Source organism: Vanellus vanellus, assembly GCF_965231255.1.
Source record: "Vanellus vanellus genome assembly, chromosome: 1".
Classification (NCBI taxonomy): Eukaryota; Metazoa; Chordata; class Aves; order Charadriiformes; family Charadriidae; genus Vanellus; species Vanellus vanellus.
This window is the reverse complement of record NC_138905.1, coordinates 160,900,715-160,921,240: the sequence shown is the minus strand read 5'-3', so window position 1 is coordinate 160,921,240 and position 20,526 is coordinate 160,900,715. Positions and strand designations below refer to the sequence as shown.

At 40.2% G+C, this 20,526-nt stretch overlaps 1 protein-coding gene across 3 annotated transcripts in view; it reads right to left on the bottom strand.

The window, feature by feature from the left end:
- FGF14 (fibroblast growth factor 14) overlaps positions 1–20,526 on the bottom strand; it is a gene marked incomplete at both ends in the record, with an annotated part of 429,146 nt that overhangs the window by 135,574 nt on the left and 273,046 nt on the right. Inside the window, one exon of one of the 3 annotated variants that reach the window (XM_082498702.1) lies at positions 8,266–8,458. The exons of the other annotated variants lie outside the window; for them this stretch is intronic. Within the exon in view, the coding sequence (XP_082354828.1) occupies positions 8,266–8,458 (193 nt within the window). Of the gene's footprint in view, positions 1–8,265; positions 8,459–20,526 lie in introns of those variants that run through there. 3 annotated transcript variants of the gene reach the window in all.

Below are 20,526 nucleotides of genomic sequence, written 5' to 3'. Positions count from 1 at the left end.
TAAACCATAAATGTAGTACTTATGATCACAGAAGTCTGAAGTAATAATTGCCTTTCAAAGACATCCTTTCACACTACAGAAAATACTACCCTAAAAGCATAGTAATTTTAGTAAAAAAAAACCCATTGCTCTAGTTTTACACAATAAGTAGGGAAGTGAGTCTCTTTATAACAGTCAGGGATTGCAAATTCTCATCAAAACCAAACTAGAAATACCTATAATGCCTTAATGGAGACCCTGGTACCAGCTCTCAACTCTAGGCTCATAGTTCCACAAGAATCTCTGCTGTTAAAAAACCTGCTGACCTTTTCTTAAGCCTGACATATCTGTTGTTTCCTGAGTGACTTTGAAATTCAGTAACAAAAATGCCCTGAGGCTTGAAAAGTCCCTTTTCACTAGGACATGAAATTCCACTCAGTTTTACCTGTACAATGAACCATTAAAAATGGAGACTAATTTAAAAAAAATACATTACTTCCTTTCTCTCATTTGGATTTTTTCAAAAAAGACTGGAAATAGTCTAGCAACCAAAACTACATGCTTTCTGGAGCCAGACTTCAGAGTACCAAAGCAGGAGCAGCAGCAGCTACATTTAGTGTATTGGATAGATCTTAGAATTTGCAAAATAAAGCAAAAAGGGCAGGCTTTGCAAAGGAAATGGTATCTAATTAAGAAGGACTTTTTTCTTTTTACCTTTTTTTAAAAATTAACTTCTACAGAGAGAAAAAGACCACGTGCTTGTATTTTGTAATACTGAATTATTCTTACATGAAATAAAATGCTTGATTTAATATTTTAAACAAATGCTGAGTTCCATCATGTATTTACGCTGATTACTGCCAATCAGCAGTCCAGTCTTGGTTCAATTTACAGCAGTTTTATATCACAGTAACTCCAATGCCTTTCAAAAGTTCTACACCTGGGCAAGGGATTAGAATCAAGACCACAAATCTAATTAAATTGTTTAATTTAGTAACATCCTAGAGATTATACCTTATATCCTAGGGAAAGGATATACTTCACATTTCTCTTGCAGTAAACTTTCTCTAGCTTCATTTATGAAAATCTTACTGAACAACCAATATCATGTTTGTTAGCTTGTACTCACCATTTTATGAAATGGCAACCAAAACATTCAGGGATCCCGAAAACCATCAAAGGACAAGGTTTCTGTATTTCTTTCAACATAGTCCATCTATTTAATTTTTTTATGAACCTTTTACTCTTTACTTCTATCAATCTTATATTAGCTTTCCTTAGAAATACCAAAATTCTCCATCTTCTTTGCATCTACTCTGCACTGGTGAGGCTACAACTGGAATACTGTGTCCAGTTTTGGGCTCCCCAGTTCAAGAGGGACAGGGAACTGCTGGAGCGAGTCCAGCGAAGGGCAACTAAGATGATTAAGGGCTTGGAGCATCTGCCTTAGGAGGAAAGGCTGAGAGAGCTGGGACTCTTTAGCCTGGAGAAGAGAAGGCTGAGGGGAGACCTTATTATGGCGTACAAGTATCTAAAGGGTGGGTTGAAGGAGGATGGAGCCAGGCTCTTTTCAGTGGTTCCAAGTGACAGGACGAGGGGCAATGGGCACAAGTTAGAACACAGGAAGTTCCGTTCAAATACACGGAAAAACTTCTTTACGGTGAGGGTGACCGAGCACTGGCACAGGCTGCCCAGGGAGGTTGTGGAGTCCCCTTCTCTGGAGATTTTCAAGACCCGCCTGGATGCAGTCCTGAGTAATGTGCTCTAGGCAATCCTGCTCTGGCAGGGGAGTTGGACTAAATGATCTCTAGAGGTCCCTTCCAACTCTGAAAATTCTGTGATTCTGTGATATATTTATTTATTTATTTACAGAAACGTAAATTCAAGTAATATCACCTATTTCGGGACATGCTGAAATCACCTCTAGTTTGCAACATAGAATCAGAACTCGAGAGTCCTGAACTCGATTCCTGTTCATCCCTAACTTGATCCAATTATAGGTTCCTAGATCCTGGCACCAAAAGCAGCTAGTGTCTTTCTTGGCACCAGTAAAGGGTATGTTCCCTCATTTTCAGTCCCACAGGAAAATATATTGGAAGATCTAAACTTCATCTCATCAAGTTATCAGATTTATATAATTGAAACGAAAAACTAAACCTCTAATGTACAGAAATGTCAGAGTCTACAATGCAATGAAAGCAGGTTGCTGATTTTAGATCACAATAGAGAAAATCAGAGCTCTACTAATTTTCTCATACTCTTCTAGTATGGAATGTAGTTTCATATACTCTTTCTATTTTCTCACCACTCAGTCTATGGTAGAGCGTGAGATCTGAATAAGCACTAATAACTCTTGAGAACAAAAATGTACTGGTTTCAAAGGGTTTCAGAAAAAGCTGATGGCACAGTAAGAGTACATGCCATTGGGATATATCTTCCTGTCTATGACTAACTCTAATGCTTGCCCAAAGTAGAAAAGAGCTTACATATCACCAAGCAAGATAGCCCTCTGTTTACTCATTACAAAAAATGGGTATCCAATCTCACAGTTTTGTGTCTCTTCAAATTTCTAAATTATTCTTAGAACCAAAATGAAAACGCTTTAACAGCAACGTTTTCTGTAATAAACTTTTTGAGTGTTAGCTCTATATTAAAATTAATTACTGCTATTTATAAGCTACTGACTTGAAAAAACATTTTTCAAAATGGGTTTAAACACTCATTTTAGTTTAATTGAAATTAACAGACTGAAATACCCTGAAAAAATGACATCCACTAAGAGATTAGATACTGTTAAAAGACAGAATTCTGTCTTCAAATACAATATAGAAACCTGACCTCACTTACAATTTTTCTGTCGCTACACCACCATGAATCAGAAACTACCTATACTGAAATCTCCCTTAGTATCTCTATTAATCAGATAATATAGTTCTGCAGTGCATTTAATAGTTACAATAACTGATATACCTTAAAAAAAAAAGATCAGTATATGTGGACAGAAACTGCCTGGACTTTGGAGACGGAGCAAGATCCCTCAAGAATAAACAGTTCATTTGCTAATGAAGAGTTAAATCACCAATTACCAAGTGAAGACAGTGAAAAACAATGTTTGTATACAGGAAAAATGAAATTTGGGTTCCTCCAATTTCCAATATCCTCCAGATACGCAAATTTCCTGAGGTAAATAAATGTAAACCAATGCTTATCAGGAAGAAAGAACTACCAAAAAAACCCCAAACACACAGTACTTTATAGACAAAACAAGCAAGGAATTCAACCCAAAACAACTATCAAGCCTTTGAGAAATTTCAAAGAAATCTTAACTTGCAACTATTACCAAACTTAGGATATTTAGAAAACAAAAGTTAAAATACTTACTACTCTCTGAAGTTCTCTTATTTCTACTTTTAGCACAATATTTTAAGATATACAAAGGGTATAGTTAAGTTTTTTCTAGTCGTTTTACATTAAACCAGGAGATATTCTGAAATAACATTGGTACAGCACTACATGTACGTTAAAGCCCACTATTCTGTCACCCATATTTATTTCTAAAAATCAAGAGTCCCTAAAATTATCTTACCATTTTAAAGTTATTTTTCCCCATTTCCCCTCAAAAACATCTCATTCATCACTGTTAGAGCCACCGAGACCAGTTCAGAATAAGAGAATTACATTCCAGCCATTACTACATTTCTTTTTAAAGCCTCCCTTTGCAAGCACAGGGTCTATGTGAAATACTGAATGCATGGGAAAGAAAACTTGACACTGAGTCTAACAAACCACATGTTCAAAAATAATTTTAAAATATGCTTCAAATATTTTACATGAGACACAGCATATTTACACGTTTTCAATTTGTGATGATCATGCAGTCCTTTGAACAGATTAGCAGCAATGAAGGAAAATATTTTGAAAAATTAAGAATTTTTTATATACACTGTTAAGACTGGGTTTATAGTTCCGAAAGGTTTGTGGGTTAATGCATTTAATTTGAATAAAAGTAGTGAAGAATAAGCAATATCCGTTCAACACCCAGAAATATAGACAGTCTTGCACCTAGACAATGCAGCAGCTGTGGGCTTTAGTGAACTGCCAAGAATAATTAATTCTGAGGACAGTCACATAGGAAAGTGCAGCTACAAGTTTTGGTCTGCTGAAACCTGGAGCAAGCCAGATCATCAGAGGCTGGAGATAACTGATGGGGATTCGATGCGGTCTCTACACCTGCGTGGACAGATCTCCATTTCAGTTCCACTTGCATCATTCCACAAGTAGGAGAACTAAAAACTACTTAAGGCACTATGTATATGGGGAATTACCTTACATCTGACACTACGGGCCACTCCCACGTCTGCCGCAAAACATAAGCTGATATACTGAGGAATTTTCCAAAAATGGTTTCTTTAGAGAATTAAATTACCTTTGTAGATGCAATAAAATCTAATCAGTGCGTTTTCTGAACATGTTCCCCACGTCTCTCTTTCTCATAAATATTAATGTACAAAATCAGAGGCCAAGTCATTCCAAAATTCATACACTCTATGTATAAATTTAGAAGTTTTAATGTGGTATTAGCACACAGATACAGTAAACATCACACTTGGTTTTTAATACATTTAAATGTTGAGTATTTTCCAGCAGAATACTCTCAAGGGACCTAATTAAGCAAATGACGATTTTTCAGATTAGCAAAGAAGCTAGATGTGTAGATGAAAATACAGGCTAAGAAGTTTGAATTTGCGCTAGTGACAAGCATAGGGTTTTAATCTCTGCGTACTGTAGTTGCATGAGGTGAAGAACTGACATTTATTTTCTTCTTTTTATTGGGTAGCTCCAGGTTATATAAGGTTATTTCACATGAAGACTCAAAATCTTGTCTGCCAATTCTCCCATTTGTGATTATATTAACATAAATTAAACCATTATAACTGAACAACCTCTAATCCAGGACAGGATGATTCATGACTGATTGATGTCTGGCATCAGTGTCAGGCAAGATCTTGGCTTCATGGCTACCCGGAAATTAATGACAGTGATTTCTTCATCAGATGACAGGTAGGATAAAATAAAGATGAAATAAATTTGAAATATCATAATACTAAACAATATAAATCAAAGCTGTCCAGTAAATGAAAATGGTTTCACCCACTCAGTAGATTATCAGACAAGTCTCCCACAAAAAACACTTTGGCAGTTTAATTCATTAATCAAAGTTTTAGAAAAGCTGTTTAGAACTGTCATTGCATCTACCATTAGAGCCAATATATAAGCAAATACAAATATTACCCTTTACCCTGAGTGAGTGCCTGGATGTATCTTTAATATTACTGTTCCTAAATGTTAGTCTCCCAAAACACACTTCTGTCGATATTTTAGTATGCCCCTAAAGGAAGGAGCATGAACAGAAAATTAGTCACAGTGACAGAAAAAATTTTATATTCAGTTGGGGATACATATGATTTTGGCATGTTATGTATTTGTAATAACTTAGATCGTTCACAAATAAATCCCACTAAACAAGAACAGTACTAACAGGCATTTTTTAGGAAGAATTTAAAAATGAACAATATTTTCAAAAGTTTGCTAACATGTTGGTAAGTGTGCATACATTGTGTATATCTACCTAATTCACATGCACATATACGTATAAATGTAAATATGTATTTTTAATTTAAAAGCAGCATCACTAGTTTTTTGCTGCCTGATTGTTTCAAAGATGAGAAGACACTTATTTTTCATATGCAAGTACAAGGCAAAACACTTTTTTTTTTATTCCATGAGAAATAATAACAAATATTTGACATATACTTCTACTCTTCCATTGAATTGTAGGAGAATGCTACGGATGGTTTGTCACATCTCGATTAGCTCATTTTTCACAATGCTCTCATGACACTCTGTATATCATTTACACAAGGTTTATTTGTCAAAACCCCATAGCACCTTTCTGACAACAGATGTTTTGAAATGCATCCTATTTTGCTTGGCAAAGACTTATTTTAATGGGTTTGACAGTATGATTTCAGTTAAGAATTCAGTGGTCATTTAACTCGGTTTAAGAAAATTAAAGAGAGACTCTCATAAATGTTTACTTTGTATCTCATATAAGGTACTTCTAAAGCAATGAGCCTTATAAAATGTGGGTTTTTTTCCAAATGATTATTCATTCTATTATTCCTTCTGCATAAGATGCTTAAGTAATGACTTATGCTTGATTGTTTCTATAGTTTCCCTCCTAAATAGTACGCAACTTTGAATCCACAGGTACTCCATGTATCACTTTATGCATCATGACCATAGACAGTAAAAGCCAGGACAGTATTGTTTTCAGCAGAAATTCTTATGGATGAACAGTAATTCCAAGACCTTAACGTAAATCAATGGATAAATATCACCATGTCTCCGTTTGAAGGATTCTTAGAGAAAATAAGGGTCTGATGCTGCAGACTTTACTAGTGAATAGCCCTTGTTCTGATTATCCTTACTGAAATCATCTGTACCACTGTTATGGGTGAACAGCTGAGTTGTATTCTAATCCAGTTCTCTTATTTAAGAATGTCACAAAGCGCCTTATGAAAAATGAATGAACAAAAAAGGATGAGTTTAGAAGTCTCTTTAAAGCCCCTTCCCACCTGAGAAAATGTTTGGCATCTCTGTCCTGTGAGACAGTCATCTCCTCAAACCATAACATGGTCAGATACAGAGTTTTCCCCCAAATAAGACTGCACAGGTGGTTGAGAACAACTGCTCAGTTAGCAAATCCCCCTAAACTCGTTTTCATAGACAAGTATCACATATATAAATCCAGCATCATAAACCACTATATAGTCTTCTTTTTAAGCACACATGCAGACTGCCTAAACATAAGCCACCATAGACTTTGCCACTGACATGTTCTCACTTATTTTCCCTATATCACTGTGCTATCTAAAAATGGCAAGATTTAGCTTGCATTAGGAGTTACAGAAATAATCCTTACAGTAATAAAGCCATGTAAAAATAAAATCGTATGGATTTTGTTGATTTATGCTATTGCAAGTATGAAGCATGGGGAAAACAAAAAGCAGGAAGGATCAGTCAGGACAGATCACTGATTACGCTTCTTAAATTATCTTCCGACCCAACCTAAAGAGGAGCTATACACTATACATACCAAACTACAACACATGGTGGCATTCTCTAACGTAATAGAGGATGGCTTCTACGTTGTTGTGGACTGGAAGGTATTAGCCAACACTCCGAGTGATGCTTAACATTTTCACTCTTCATAATACAATGCTTTTGTTGTAAAACTACTTGTTTCCTGAGGATGAGTACAAATAAGTCATCACCATTTCTGAACGCTGTTGAATATTGAGTCAAACACCACAAAATTAAAAAAAAAAAAAAAAAAAGAGAAGTCATTGCAATATCATGTTACACCTTTTATTTCTAGGGTTCTAATACAAAGCACTGGTAAAATGCAATCACCATGGGGCTAGTTTTACTCGTCTCGGTTGACTACTGGCCATCTACCCCCGAGAAGAACTGCCTGAAAAACTTGCTGGTCTGTACGAAGCGGCCCTTGACCCGGGGTGGGCAAGCGAGCGGACAGACCCATACCCGGGCACCCACTGGGACACAGAGCGGCTCTCCCACAGCTGCCAGTTGTGCCCGTACCTCTCACTTTGGCGACTGGGAAGTCACCGGGCAGCGGGGAGCGGGACCCCCGCACTACGCCTGCCGAAGCTAAGCGGGCAGCTCACGGAAGGGACTGGCGAGCGACGGTTCCTAGTCACCGGACACACACACACAAAAAAGCTTTCCACGCTGTGCGCTCTTTGTCCTTTAAAGCAAAATACGGGCGAGACGGGGGCACGGGAGGGGGGGGGGGGGGGGCGGCGGGGCAGGGCTCACGCCACGCCGGGCGGGTCGCCTGCCCCGTGGGGCTTCCTGCCGCGGAGCCCACCTGCCGTGGCTAACACCGGAGCCCCAGGGCGACCTGGGCCCGCCCGGCGGGGGACGGCGGTGCAGGCAAACAGGCAGCCGGAGGGGGCGGGGGGGGCAAAGCGGGGGTCCCGGCCGAGGAGCCTCCGCGCCCCTCAGTCCCCGGAGCCCTTCTGCCGCTGACAGAGAGCCGGGAGCCGCCCGCGGAGAGGAGCGGGGGCGGCGGTGGGCGCCCCCCGCCGCGGCGGTGCCCGGTCCGGGAAGTTTCTCGCCACAGGTTGCCCCCTCCCGCCCGCCCCCTCGGGAGCCCCTCCACCACCCCCTTCTCGGGCGGGCCCGGCCACAGGGACACACCTTGGCGCCGCAACCGCCGCTTCTTGAGCCCGAAGATGCGGACCTTGGAGAAAATGTCCACCAGGTTGCCGTTGCAGAGCCCGCGGTTCTTGCTGGGGCTGTTCCGCCTCCTGCTGGCCGAGGGCCGGTCCCAGTGCTGCTCCCTCGCCTGCCGCTTCTGGCGGATCAAGCCGCTGGCGATGGCCGCTGCCATGGCTGCTCGCCGGCTCGCCCACGCCGGCCGGCGCCGCGACGGGCAGGGGGTAAGGTGGCGGCGGCGGAGGGGCGCTCAACCCCGGCGGGGACCCATCCCCGGGGGCGCGGGCGAGCGGGAGCCTCTTCCGGCCCGAGGCGCGGCTGCAGCGGGGCACCCCCCCCCCCTTCGGCCGGCGGGAGCTGCCGCCGCCGCCGCGGGTCACCGCATGGGTGCCCCGCCGCCCCTCCCGCCGTGCCCCGGCGCCGGGGACACCTGCTCGGGCGGACGGGTGTCTGCGAGAGGGCTGGCGGCGCCGAGCGGAGCGGGGCGAGCCGGGACTCCGGGCAGAGCCGCGCTTCGTCGGGTCGGGTCGGGTCGGGTCGGGTCGGGTCGGGTCGGGTCGGGTCCGGCCGGCAGCGTCGCCTCCCGGGGCTGCCCCTCAGCCCCGCGCCGCCGCCGCCGCCCGCTCGCCCGCCCCTGCCATCGCCGCGGCCGGGTCGGCTACCGCCGCCTCTTGCAGGCTCCCGCCTGATGATTGCCAAGTGCTTCAGAAATCAGCATCTGGAGAGAGCAATCTTCTTCTCCGGGGAGAGCTGTAATCACGGCTCTTCAGTCCCACCCCGCTCCAGCCTCCCCTACACACACACACACTCACACACACACACACACACACCGAGGCACACACCGCTGGAGCTTTTTTTGTCCTCCCCGAGGCGAGGGGCGGCGAGGGTGCAGAGGGCGGAGGAGGGACGGGGGAAAGGCAGGAGAATGAAGCAAAGGGGGCGAGGGGCGGAGGGAAGGGCTGTTGCTGCTGCGGTTTTCTGGTGGGAACCAGCGGATTCACGGCGGGTCCGCCGCCAGCTGCCTCTGCCCTTCTCCCTCCCCCCCCCCCCCCCCCCAGCTTTCCGGATGGCTTCGTGCAGGGGTGCCTCCCCGCTGGGTGCTGCCGGAGGGGCGAATGGCCCTCCCCGTCCTCCGCCGTCCACCCCGGCACACCGAGGCACCCCGGCACGCAGCCCTCCCACCGGCTCCCCCGCCGCACCCAGCGGTGACACCGGTACCTGTGCCGGTCCCCAGGCCGGGGATGCTGCGGGGCAGCGAAAAGAGGGTGAGGGGAAAGCGGGGTCGGCCCAGGGGCAGAGCCCCTCTCCCGGCCAGCCCGCCCGCGGCGGGGCAGGGCGCCCGTCTGCCCCTCCTCGCCTCGCAACCCGGGAACGGATGGGGAGGGGGGGTATCGTCCGACGGGAGAGGGGGTTCTGCTGGATGCAAAGGATTTAGAGCCCTGAGGAAGAAACACACCAACCAGGCTGAGGGGACCTTCCACCCAAACCAACACGCGCTCTTTGGGAGACAAGGTTAGAGCACCAGCAGGCTTTTAACTTGGAACATGAACGGATTCCTGAGGTTTCAGAAATACTGAAGGAATTCCATAGGGCACCCACAAACAGCCGCGGTAGGTAGATTTATTGATCATAGCCACCATGTAAAATTATTTCTTGATTTTTTTCATAGTCTACATCTTGAATCACTTAAGCAAGCACCTGCCAAGCTCGCTAAACACAGAGTGCCGAAGGAGTCTCTGCCCCGAGGAGTTCACAATACGCCACAGATAATAAATACCATGTAAAATACGACACCTCATTTCTTTCCCTTCATCTTTTTCTCTTGGGCCTTATCCCTTTTCAAATAAGGACTCAATGCTTTTCGGATTTGCTTTCTGCCAGCCTAATGGTAAAACTTCCTGAAGTTGTAACTAGCCAGAGAAAAGTAGAAAAAGGAAGCCAGCAGCTACACAGAAAAAAAATGCAGTTCTCCTATAAGGAAGGGCAGATGCTCGCACAAGGAAGTATCATGTAAAAAATATCTAATTTTTATACTGTTTTCAGAATACTGTTAATTTCTTATTAGATGGTTCTGCACAAAAACAGGCTTTGAAGTGTAAATATCCATCCAGAATAATTCACTGCTTTGCAATACAGAAACTCATAGGTAAGAGTAGGCTCTTGTGCAGAGGCTTCAGTATTTCCAATATTGACCATTATTTCCCTAAATCCTTTAATCTACAGAGGGCTATTTTTATACAGAGGGCAAAAGTGTATGGTGGGAACTCCCTTATACAGGGATTTTGTATTAATACTAGACCAACTAGGAGCAGAACATGCACAATCGGATCTGGATAATACATTTTAATTCTATTTAAAAGTGTCTCTAAAGAGATTCAACTAAAACACTCGCACTGGATTTTCTGTCTGGCAATTTTTACAGAGCAGAAATTTCCTTACAAGGTTTACAATTACCTTAACTAATGCAATTAGACAGAGAGGTTTGCATTTGTTGGTTTGTTTTTGGTTTTGGGGTTTTTTTTTAATTTAAATTTCACTGTAGTAGTTCTGCATGCTGCTTCCCTTTTCCATACATCCCAGCAGCGGACAAGACACGGTGTTGCCTTCCTTAAGTCTCCTCAAGACAGAAACGCTCCTCCAAATGCCTCCCCAGTGGGGCCGCCCGCTCGGTCCCGATCCCGGTCCCGGTCCTGGTCCCAGCCCCGGCCCCGCGTCCGGGGCGGTCTCCGCCGTCAGCACCACGGACAGCGAGCGGGGACCTGACGCCTGTGGCCCTGGGACATCCATCCCCTGCCACCGGCGGCGGAGGTGACTGAACACAGCCCAAAGTCTCCTGCTCGACCTGGCTCCAAGCAAAGGAAGGAATGAGAGGGAGTAGAGTGAAATAAAGGCCAACTTTCCACTATCTTTAATTTTAACAGGAATTGAGGCGTGGGAGACATACAGCCCTAACTTTTGCATGAGAAACCCTCTCCAAAAAGATGTAGGTTCCACGTTTGCTTTTGCTGGAAGGACCTTCTATATTATCCAATGATGCTATTCACTATATACTATCTACTACTATTGTTCCTTTTCCCTAGTTTCCTTCAAATACTGGGCCTTTGCCAAACCACACTAATGTTTCTCAATGATATGATGCTCGGGGCGATGGCAAGGAAAGGACTAAGGTGAAAATGGGCAGTATGCCTATAGGAAAGAAAAATGTGTTTCTTACTCCGGAGATCAAAAACAATAGCTTTCTACTTGCATCTCAGAAATACAGAGCAGTTGTTTACAGCTTGAGGTTTTGCAAAGAAAACTCAAGAGAGCCATCTGCTGTCTTAACCTGTGATAAAATGTGTGCAATTCTAGCCAAAGCAAAGGTTTTGCTAACAGATGGATTATAGAAGTATGAACATATCGGCTACCTTAAAAACTAGTAACTGCATAAGGTTATGTATTTAGGACAAATGGAAATATCTTAGTTATAACATTTGCTACATTAAAATAGATTTTTATTTCTGATTAACAAAACTCTGGATATGAAAACAAATGATTAAAAGCAAAAGAGGGGGAGAAGGGATTTTCAATACTTTCTATTTTCCCATCTGTTCATCTCTAGCTACTAATTTACCATGGATTTCATTTCTAAACCAAAAACATTTTAGAATCTTTAAAATTACTTGCTTGAATGAATTTTAGAGGAAAGCATTCAACAGATATAAAGTGTGCATAAAATACTTGCTTTATTATATACTAGGGTATGAAACATTATTATTCCTTATTTTTTTTTTTTCTGCACTACTTGGGACAAACCATATCCCATTTAATCTAATTTAAAATGTAAATGAATATGTGCTATTTTCAGCCATCAAAGTTCAATATTAAAATATACACCGTTAATATTTGGGTATATACATGTACTAGTGATACGTAAAATGCTTTTATAAGGGCTTCCATTTGGAAAAATGAGATTCTATGCTTTGTGTTCTGTCCTAACCTGAATCTATAGGCTACAAAATTTACAGAATCAAAAATGTCATCCTTATAGTTTGTGTTCTTTTTTTTTTCTTTTTCTTTTTTATTATTATTTTTTCACTCATATGTTTTACATTAGGTCAGATAGAGTTACAAGCTACAGTCATTTTTGGTCAATGAAGACGTGAAAACTGTGCAGAGTTGTTCCTTTCACAAACCATTTCAATATAAAAAAAATGTCTTTCTACAGGTATGCTCCCACATACACACACTCCACTCACATTTTCTCCTCCCAGATATCCTGACACCATTCCTCATATCAAAAACAAAATAAATCAAATCAAACCCTAAGAAAAATAGCCCAAAGTCCTTACAAGCATAAATTTTCTAGAAGTGTAAAGTGCCAGTTTATTACATTGCTACTAAACATGTTTTAGTTTCATGAGCTCTAGTAAAGCTTTTATTGCACTTGCTTGCCACCAGTAGATACACACAGGTCACTTGTCTAATTAAGTACTCTAGAATATGATGTTGTAAAGTCAACGCATGTTATATTCTCAAAATAATTAGTTCAGTATTATACATTTTTTATGTTTTTTAAGATGGTGTGTGCTATATTTGCAAACAAGATTAATACCTTACTCCTTCAACTTCCATGAAAAACTGGAAAGGCTACTCTAGTGGTAAAACTACCAATTTAGGCATGACAATTGCAACGTATGCATAAGAGTATATCTGGGCCATTGGGAAAATTTAATATCGTCCCAAGAAGAGACATCTCAGTGGTGATTAAAATACTCATTTAGAAATTCTGATGGATTAATTTAATCAACATTCCTGTGCTTTTGATAAGACAACAGACTGATTACCAGAGTGCTGTTTCCAGCTAAGGTTGTGATTCTGAACATTTGTTGGTACTGATCAAAATTTTACTGAAGGTTGCTGGTAATTTTGGTGGACTGTAATTCAGGTGTCTAAATTTAATTTACATACTAAGACCTCTCCATGCCCACAAAATGATACAATAAGAAAATGCGATACAGTTCTACAAATAGGATTATTCATATAAGGACAAACACACACAACGTGTACATAGAGAGGTTAGGGGAGGTGTTGGTAAGCAATAGTATCTTCCAATTCTTGATTTAATTTTCTTGGGGGACAAAGCTGGAGCACGAGATACAACTTAATGAGTTGAACAAGATGAAATAAATATGCTCTATGGCTTACTCTGTTGGTTGGTGTTTAATTTTGTTTTTAAAAATAACAACCTAGAAGAACGTTTGTCAACATAAGGTCATATTTGTCATCACCATACCGGTATGAACATTTTAAATCATAGGTAACAAATGCCTTTTTGGACAGTTTAAGTGCATTCCATGCTTATAATAAGACTAGTATGGTTGTGTAATGAGCTTTAAACAGTTTAAATTAGATCAATTTTACATGTTCTTGTATGTTAATCTGGATATAACTCTCCTTATAAGTTATTGTTAACTTCTCAGAAGACAATGTGCTGTGAAGCACTGCAATTTAAAATCCTTAACACCCTTAACGCTTGATACTGGTTGATTAGACTTTGAAGGGCATTAAGAATAAAGTTTATTAAAGATGCTAATATACTTCACAGAATTTGGATATCTATGCCTTTACACTGTTCTATATCAAAAGCACTCAGCTTTCAGTCTCAATATTCACAATGCACTCAAGGAGCCAAACTCATACCTATTAAAATTTACTGAATACAGAGGATACAATATGTAGTAAATTGTTTAAATACATCAGGTGAATCCCTTCATATAAGACAAAAGTAACCTTCCAGTATGGTGTTTAAAGGACTGCACATATTTTAGCCAGCTTCCTCACAGGTTTTGGACTTACTCGACTTTACGTATCCAAGTCATCAGAAGAACCATTAAAACATAATTAATATATATGCTAGAATAAATTAATCCACCATGCAAGGAAGTCCTACATTAGATGACTGGTTACGCAGAGAACTATGAAAACATAAACATTAATATACATAACATCTATGGAAACGAGAATGACTATGCCATCTCAGAGCCAATGGCTTACCTAGTGCAATATTTGTTCTGCATTGACCAGTGATATTTCTTTCACATATTACCTGGGATATCTCTGCAACCCGAAGGACTGAGTACCTCTACGCAAGTAAAGATTCAAGTTAGCTTAGGGAACTGAAAAAAAATTGTCTTGTAGATGACCAATATGACAGCACAGAATAGATAGTGTCTTATTCTTTAGGAATGACATAATTCTCAAATTGCTTGGGTTGTTTTTTCTTTTTCGATTTTGCTTTCCTCCTTCCCTTAAATTTAGCATTGATTATACTGTAGTAATGAGTCTCACGACTAGTGCTGTGTCAAGGAAAATATGTATCTACTTTAATTATTTAGATTTTCATTTTCAGTTTCATTGGCTAACTTTTCATTCTCCAACAGGGAAAAGAAAAGCGAATGGAGATTCTTACGCCATTTAAAAAACTTGATCTTTCAGCAAGATAAGATACCAGATTACAGCTCCTAACTATTAGCACACCTCCTGTGACATCTCTCATGAGTCTTCCTAGTTTTCACTCTATCTACCCTCTACTTTTGATACCACTTCTTTTGAGATCAGGTGAACAAAAGAGAGCAGCTGGACTGGCAGGAGAATCTGAACAGAGCACAGATCATATGAGGCCCTCCAGAACAGCTCACCCACGCCCAAAACTTATCTCCAACAAATCTCTTAAACAACAGTTAATGACAACACTGACCAAAAAAGAATCAGGATCACTTTTGGGGACAAATCCATAAAAGTAATTAAAAATTAAATGCATTGTGGTTTCTGCAGTGACACGTATATATGATTTTAACTTTAAATACTAAATAGTACCCTTAAAGAGAGATTCTTAATTACTAACGACAGAAAAACATTGCCATTTCTTTTGCTGCCATTGAAGCTAACAGCAGATCTGCCACCAGAGTGCTTCAGACAAAGCTCCGATGACACAAGCCAGAACAATGAGCTTTGTTAAAGAAAAACACCACCACCCAGCCACCCCCCCATCTCCAGTCCACGCAGATGCACAAAGTAGTTTAAGATCTAGAGACCTAAAACCATCATGGAGAGCTTCTTCATTAATTTATCATAAACACAGCTTAAAACAACATCTGTTGCATTTGCTTATCCAGCCATAGCAGGACTTTCTTCTGTTTTTGCCCGACTTCTGAAACATGCAACAGACTTTGGCATTATTCTCCCAAGTAAGTGAAAGGGCCTGTAATGTGAGTCTGCTCAGTTTTGTTCTACAGAAACAAAAGGAACGCCATTCCTGACAAATTTGGTCTCTACAGCGAACTTCCTCTGGGGTCAGTACAGCTGGCAGAGCATGACAATGTGTAAGCTGTTATACCTGCTGGAGGATACTCTCCTGTGAGGGTTTCCTACTCCTAGACGAGAAAAAAAGTTAAGGAGATTGCAATGAACTTACTTGCAGTCTCTTGATTGGAATCATCACAAATATTATCCTAAACACACATTGATTTTTGCTGCATAAGCTCTAGGAAAAAATCGTGGCTGACAGAAAAGTAGCCATCAGTATAAAAATTTCAAACTATAAGGGAAAAAAATCATCTCTGTGGATAACAGTGATTTAGGGAAAGTTTACCAGCATACACATTGTTCCTTTCATAGAATTTGACAGTACATCACAGTGTTTATTGGTTCATTAGGTGCTCGCTTTCCAACTGGTATCTTCATAGAGGAATCAAATCCTTTAGTCTTTTTCTTCATGAAATAAGTAATACAGAATCACAGAATCACAGAATTTTCAGAGTTGGAAGGGACCTCTAGAGATCATCTAGTCCAACTCCCCTGCCAGAGCAGGATTGCCCAGAGCACATTACTCAGGACTGCATCCAGGCGGGTCTTTAAAATCTCCAGAGAAGGGGACTCCACAACCTCCCTGGGCAGCCTGTGCCAGTGCTCTGTCATACCAGTGCATACACACAACACACAACATATGCAAGTATAAAATGCATGAATATGTAAAATTTCACAAAAAAATTTACACATATGTATATGTTAGCATTTTTGTATTTATGAGAATTTGGGGCAGTTGGTAAGGAGATATTTTTATTCGGATGCCTTGTCTGAATACCATTTAAAAGTCAATAACTTGTCTGCACATGATATGACATGCAAATCCCAACTTAGACATGGAACCTATATCTTCTGTCTTAAATTATTAGGAAACCCCAAATGTCATCCAAACAATAAGTGTACATATATATATATAAAACTATATAGCCCAAGGTTACTGACAGTGTTTTTCTAGAGTCCTCCAAAATGTTAATTTTAAATCTTTACATAAGGGTTTCTTGCTTTCCTCAGAACAGATATGAAACATATGAAAATGTGAGAAAAAATGTGTTATATTTCTGGACTTTAAGAACAAGGGAAGTATTGGATTTCGGTCGTCTCATAGAGACCCAAGAGATAAAGCACACATTATATCCATTACAATAAAATGCTGAACAGAAAAGACAGTATGAGCCGAGATATACATAAATCACTAGCTCAGGAAGCAGAAGGATAATTCCCCCCAAAATACATCCATTAATCCTGTAAGTATAGAAAGTGATTGTCACCAGTGACAGGGAGGATTGGAATATGGCTGTCTGTGCCCTTGCATGCATCCATACACACACATACACAGCCACAATACTGCTTTGTGGTGGAAGAACGCATGAAGGACACTCCCTGGCAAATAATTTAGAAAAAGGTAGTCTTTTTTTCTGCCATCTAACCTAAAACTGGCAGTGCAATTAATTGGCAGAAGAACTTTTTGATAATCATCTGTCTCTGTTTCCAAATCTCCTACCACCTATTTTCAAGTACCTTTTGATTTGCAATCCATTTGATACTGTTTTGAAGACATTTGCAAGGAAAACAAAACAAAACAAAAAAGCCCTGAAACCTAAAATCCTGTTCTTTTCTTGATCCAGAGGCAAGATAATAAAGTACTAACCAGGTACTAACCAGGACAAGGTAAGTCTTTGAAGGGAGAAAAAGCAGCTATAGAACAATGCGGGCTAATGCCACATTCATCCATAGGGTAAGCCTTGATGTCCTCTGAGATTTTTCATAAAGCACCATCCCATCCTCTGGGGTTCAGACACAATTAAGGTTTTCTAAAAAAAGCCACATGCTGTGTTTCCTTTTCCAAACAAACAGAAAATTCAGTGCATTGTCTACAAGTTCTATTGAATGGAGTAAATTAATGACAGATATAAATCTCTGAAAAGAAGTATGCCTTAGCTTATTTTTAGTTAATCTAGATATTCAGAAGCATCTGACATGATAATGCAGTTTATATTAGCACAGGAAGTGACCTTTGTTTTTTTTTCCTTAATGTTTCTTTCACTCCTTATTATTTTCTTTGACTGAAAGATTTTCTTTGCATCGACATACTATTGTTAAGCAACAGATGCAAACAAATATTATCAACTACAAAAAAAAATACTAGAAGAGTATTGATCAAAATAATTTTTTAGATACTGGCCTTTTTTCCTCCTCTCTTTGATAATCAGTCTACGTCAGCTCTAGCTTCAGCATTACCAGTGGTAATTGCTATGTCAAACTGCACATTTCCATTTTACTTCTTTCCAAATAGAAACATTGATTTCTTCTATACTTCATTTACATGTTTAAGAAAAATCTAGCAAAACCGGCAATGAATGATTTCACCTAAAAAAAAAAAGAATTTAATAATTTCTGCTTGCCTGTCTTGTTGCTCCCATAAATCAAGGCAGAGTTCGTTCTTTATTTTGAAGATGCGACTGTTTTAGAATATCATGAATACTACAATTAAAGTCTCGAAAAAAATACCGTAATACCTGCTCATATTACTGTGGTGATATTCCTGGCTATTAGTTCAAATACTATGAGATTTATTATCAGTAGTAATAGCATGAATACTCCTAACATAGTGACCTGATTTTACAACTCAGTCCTACAAACCTAAATCATGACATATCTCACAGTGAAAGCTTAACTCATCAAAACCTTTCGACAGCATATCGCTCTGATGTGCAGTGCAATTATCTGTTTTGCCAGCAGTGGACACTGTTACTCTAGTTATCCACAGATGTAGTGACTGAGGAATAACTTGCAACGCATACTGGTAAATTTTTCTTTTATTACTTGTACTGCTGTAAGGGTTTGGAGTTATTTGTATGAGACAAAAGCTGAGTAAAAATTGTATGGTAGCAATATTTTTCAACATCAGTGTCACAGCAGGTAGACTGTCCCTTTCTTTAAAAAAACTGTTCTTTTAAAGTAACTTTAAGAAAAATAAAGACAGAATTATTCACATGGGATTGCTTTTTTTTTTTTATCATAATCATTTAAAGTCATAGAAGGTACTCTGATGCAAAAAAACAAAAATTCCTTTTTTTTCTTTTTCACAGAGTGATGTTTACGACAATGCAGCTGTAAATCTTTTTCACTGCTTTTATAAAATTACTACGAATAATGAAATTAGCAAGCTAAAAACTCTAAACAGGATATTTAATTCAGTAGTCTGTACCCATTGTTGAATAATATAGTTGTTCAAAATTTGCAAAGGGCATGTTTTATCCACTGACGCTTTTGCAGGTACATTAAAGTTTAGCTGAAGTGTAGTTTTTTGCTTAGAAAGAAAAAAATAGATAGCTATAAGACCAACACAGACAGTAGCAGTAGGATTAGCTTGGAATCAGCCTAGCTAGTTGTAAGAGAGTTTCCATTCATCTTAGAGACACACACACACAAAAATATTAAATTTAAGCCTTTAAGAAAAGCAATGCATATGTTTAATCACAGGTAATAAATATTATCTTCTTAGACACAGTTACAAGAGTTACAGCAATCATCTTCTAATCTCAATACTCAAATGTCTTAATAAGCTACCCCTAAAATTGCCATCAGTCTAACACTATTATATAAATGCACTTTTCATGTAAAAATATGCAGTATCAAATAGCATAATGCTCATTATCTGGTTAATGCAGCTGAAAACTTACAAATAGTGCCTAACAGTCTGTTGCCCTTACGTCTACACAGGACACCCAGAAAGTCTACAAGAACTATGCTTTTTGTCATATGAAAAGTCAGTTGCAGATCCAGTCTTTTTTTTTTTTTTTCCTTGTTACTGTTCACCCTGATTAGTAAATTGATAAAACTTACCAAGCAGTCTGGCCATGCAGAGCTTGCAAAATTGAACACACAGCAAGGAGAGGGGCATGCCTTTATCAGTGGTGGAATTGCCTCAGATCAGCCTAAGACTGATGTGAAATTGCCTCCCAGAAAGCCGGGAAGTTCAGAAAGGTTGGTGTGAGGTCTAGCTTCTAGCTGGCTGTATTTCAATATTTCAATATTTAAGAACCTTGAGCACCACTGGGTCAATGATTCTTGTTCACAGTCTCTTATTACCCATATAAAAGTGACTTAGAAGCCATCAGCCACTACATTAATCCAGTCAAAACAGAATTGTTGGACTGGACTGAGCGACTGCTGAAACTGCCCTCCGGTCACATCAGCTCTTAAGACTGCTCGGCCTTGAACACAGGTAGGCAGAACACCATCCCTTCCCAAAGCCCACTTTCCCCAAGCCATCCACCTTGAAACCGAACTTGCTCCTGGTGTACAGGGTTGCTCTTCGGACTTAAGCCTTTGGGACTCATTTGTTACCAGAAGTTTCTGAGTATCCCTTGCGTTGCCCTTCAGTGTTCAGGTAAGCCTTGTGTTTAAATAAAATAAAATAAAATAAAATAAAATAAAATAAAAAATTTCTCACCAAGTCTCAAAGCTTTTTGACTTATTTCCAGCCTAAGTTTGAGCACTACAGAAACTTGCTTCAGCTACAGATGTAGGAAGGAAGAGCTAAATTAATACCAGGAAACAGCTTGATGAGTGGAAGCTCTCTCTGATGCAATCTGAACTGTGCTCTGTAAATAATAAGTGAGCGGTTCTGGCTATGCTACACTGATAAGGAAGAACAGAAGTCATTAGAAATGGAACATCCTGGCAGCCAAATTGCTGTGAACCATAGCTCCTTGAAAAATATTCTCTCTCTGCAGACAAAGCAATCCTTTCTGGGCCTTAAGGACTCAAACATAAACAATCTACACATCGTTGTTTATTGTGAAAAAAAAAATCTGCTTATCACTGCAGTTTTACATATGTGGAATAGGGTACTATATACACCATGCTGTAAGTATCACTCATATAAGTAAG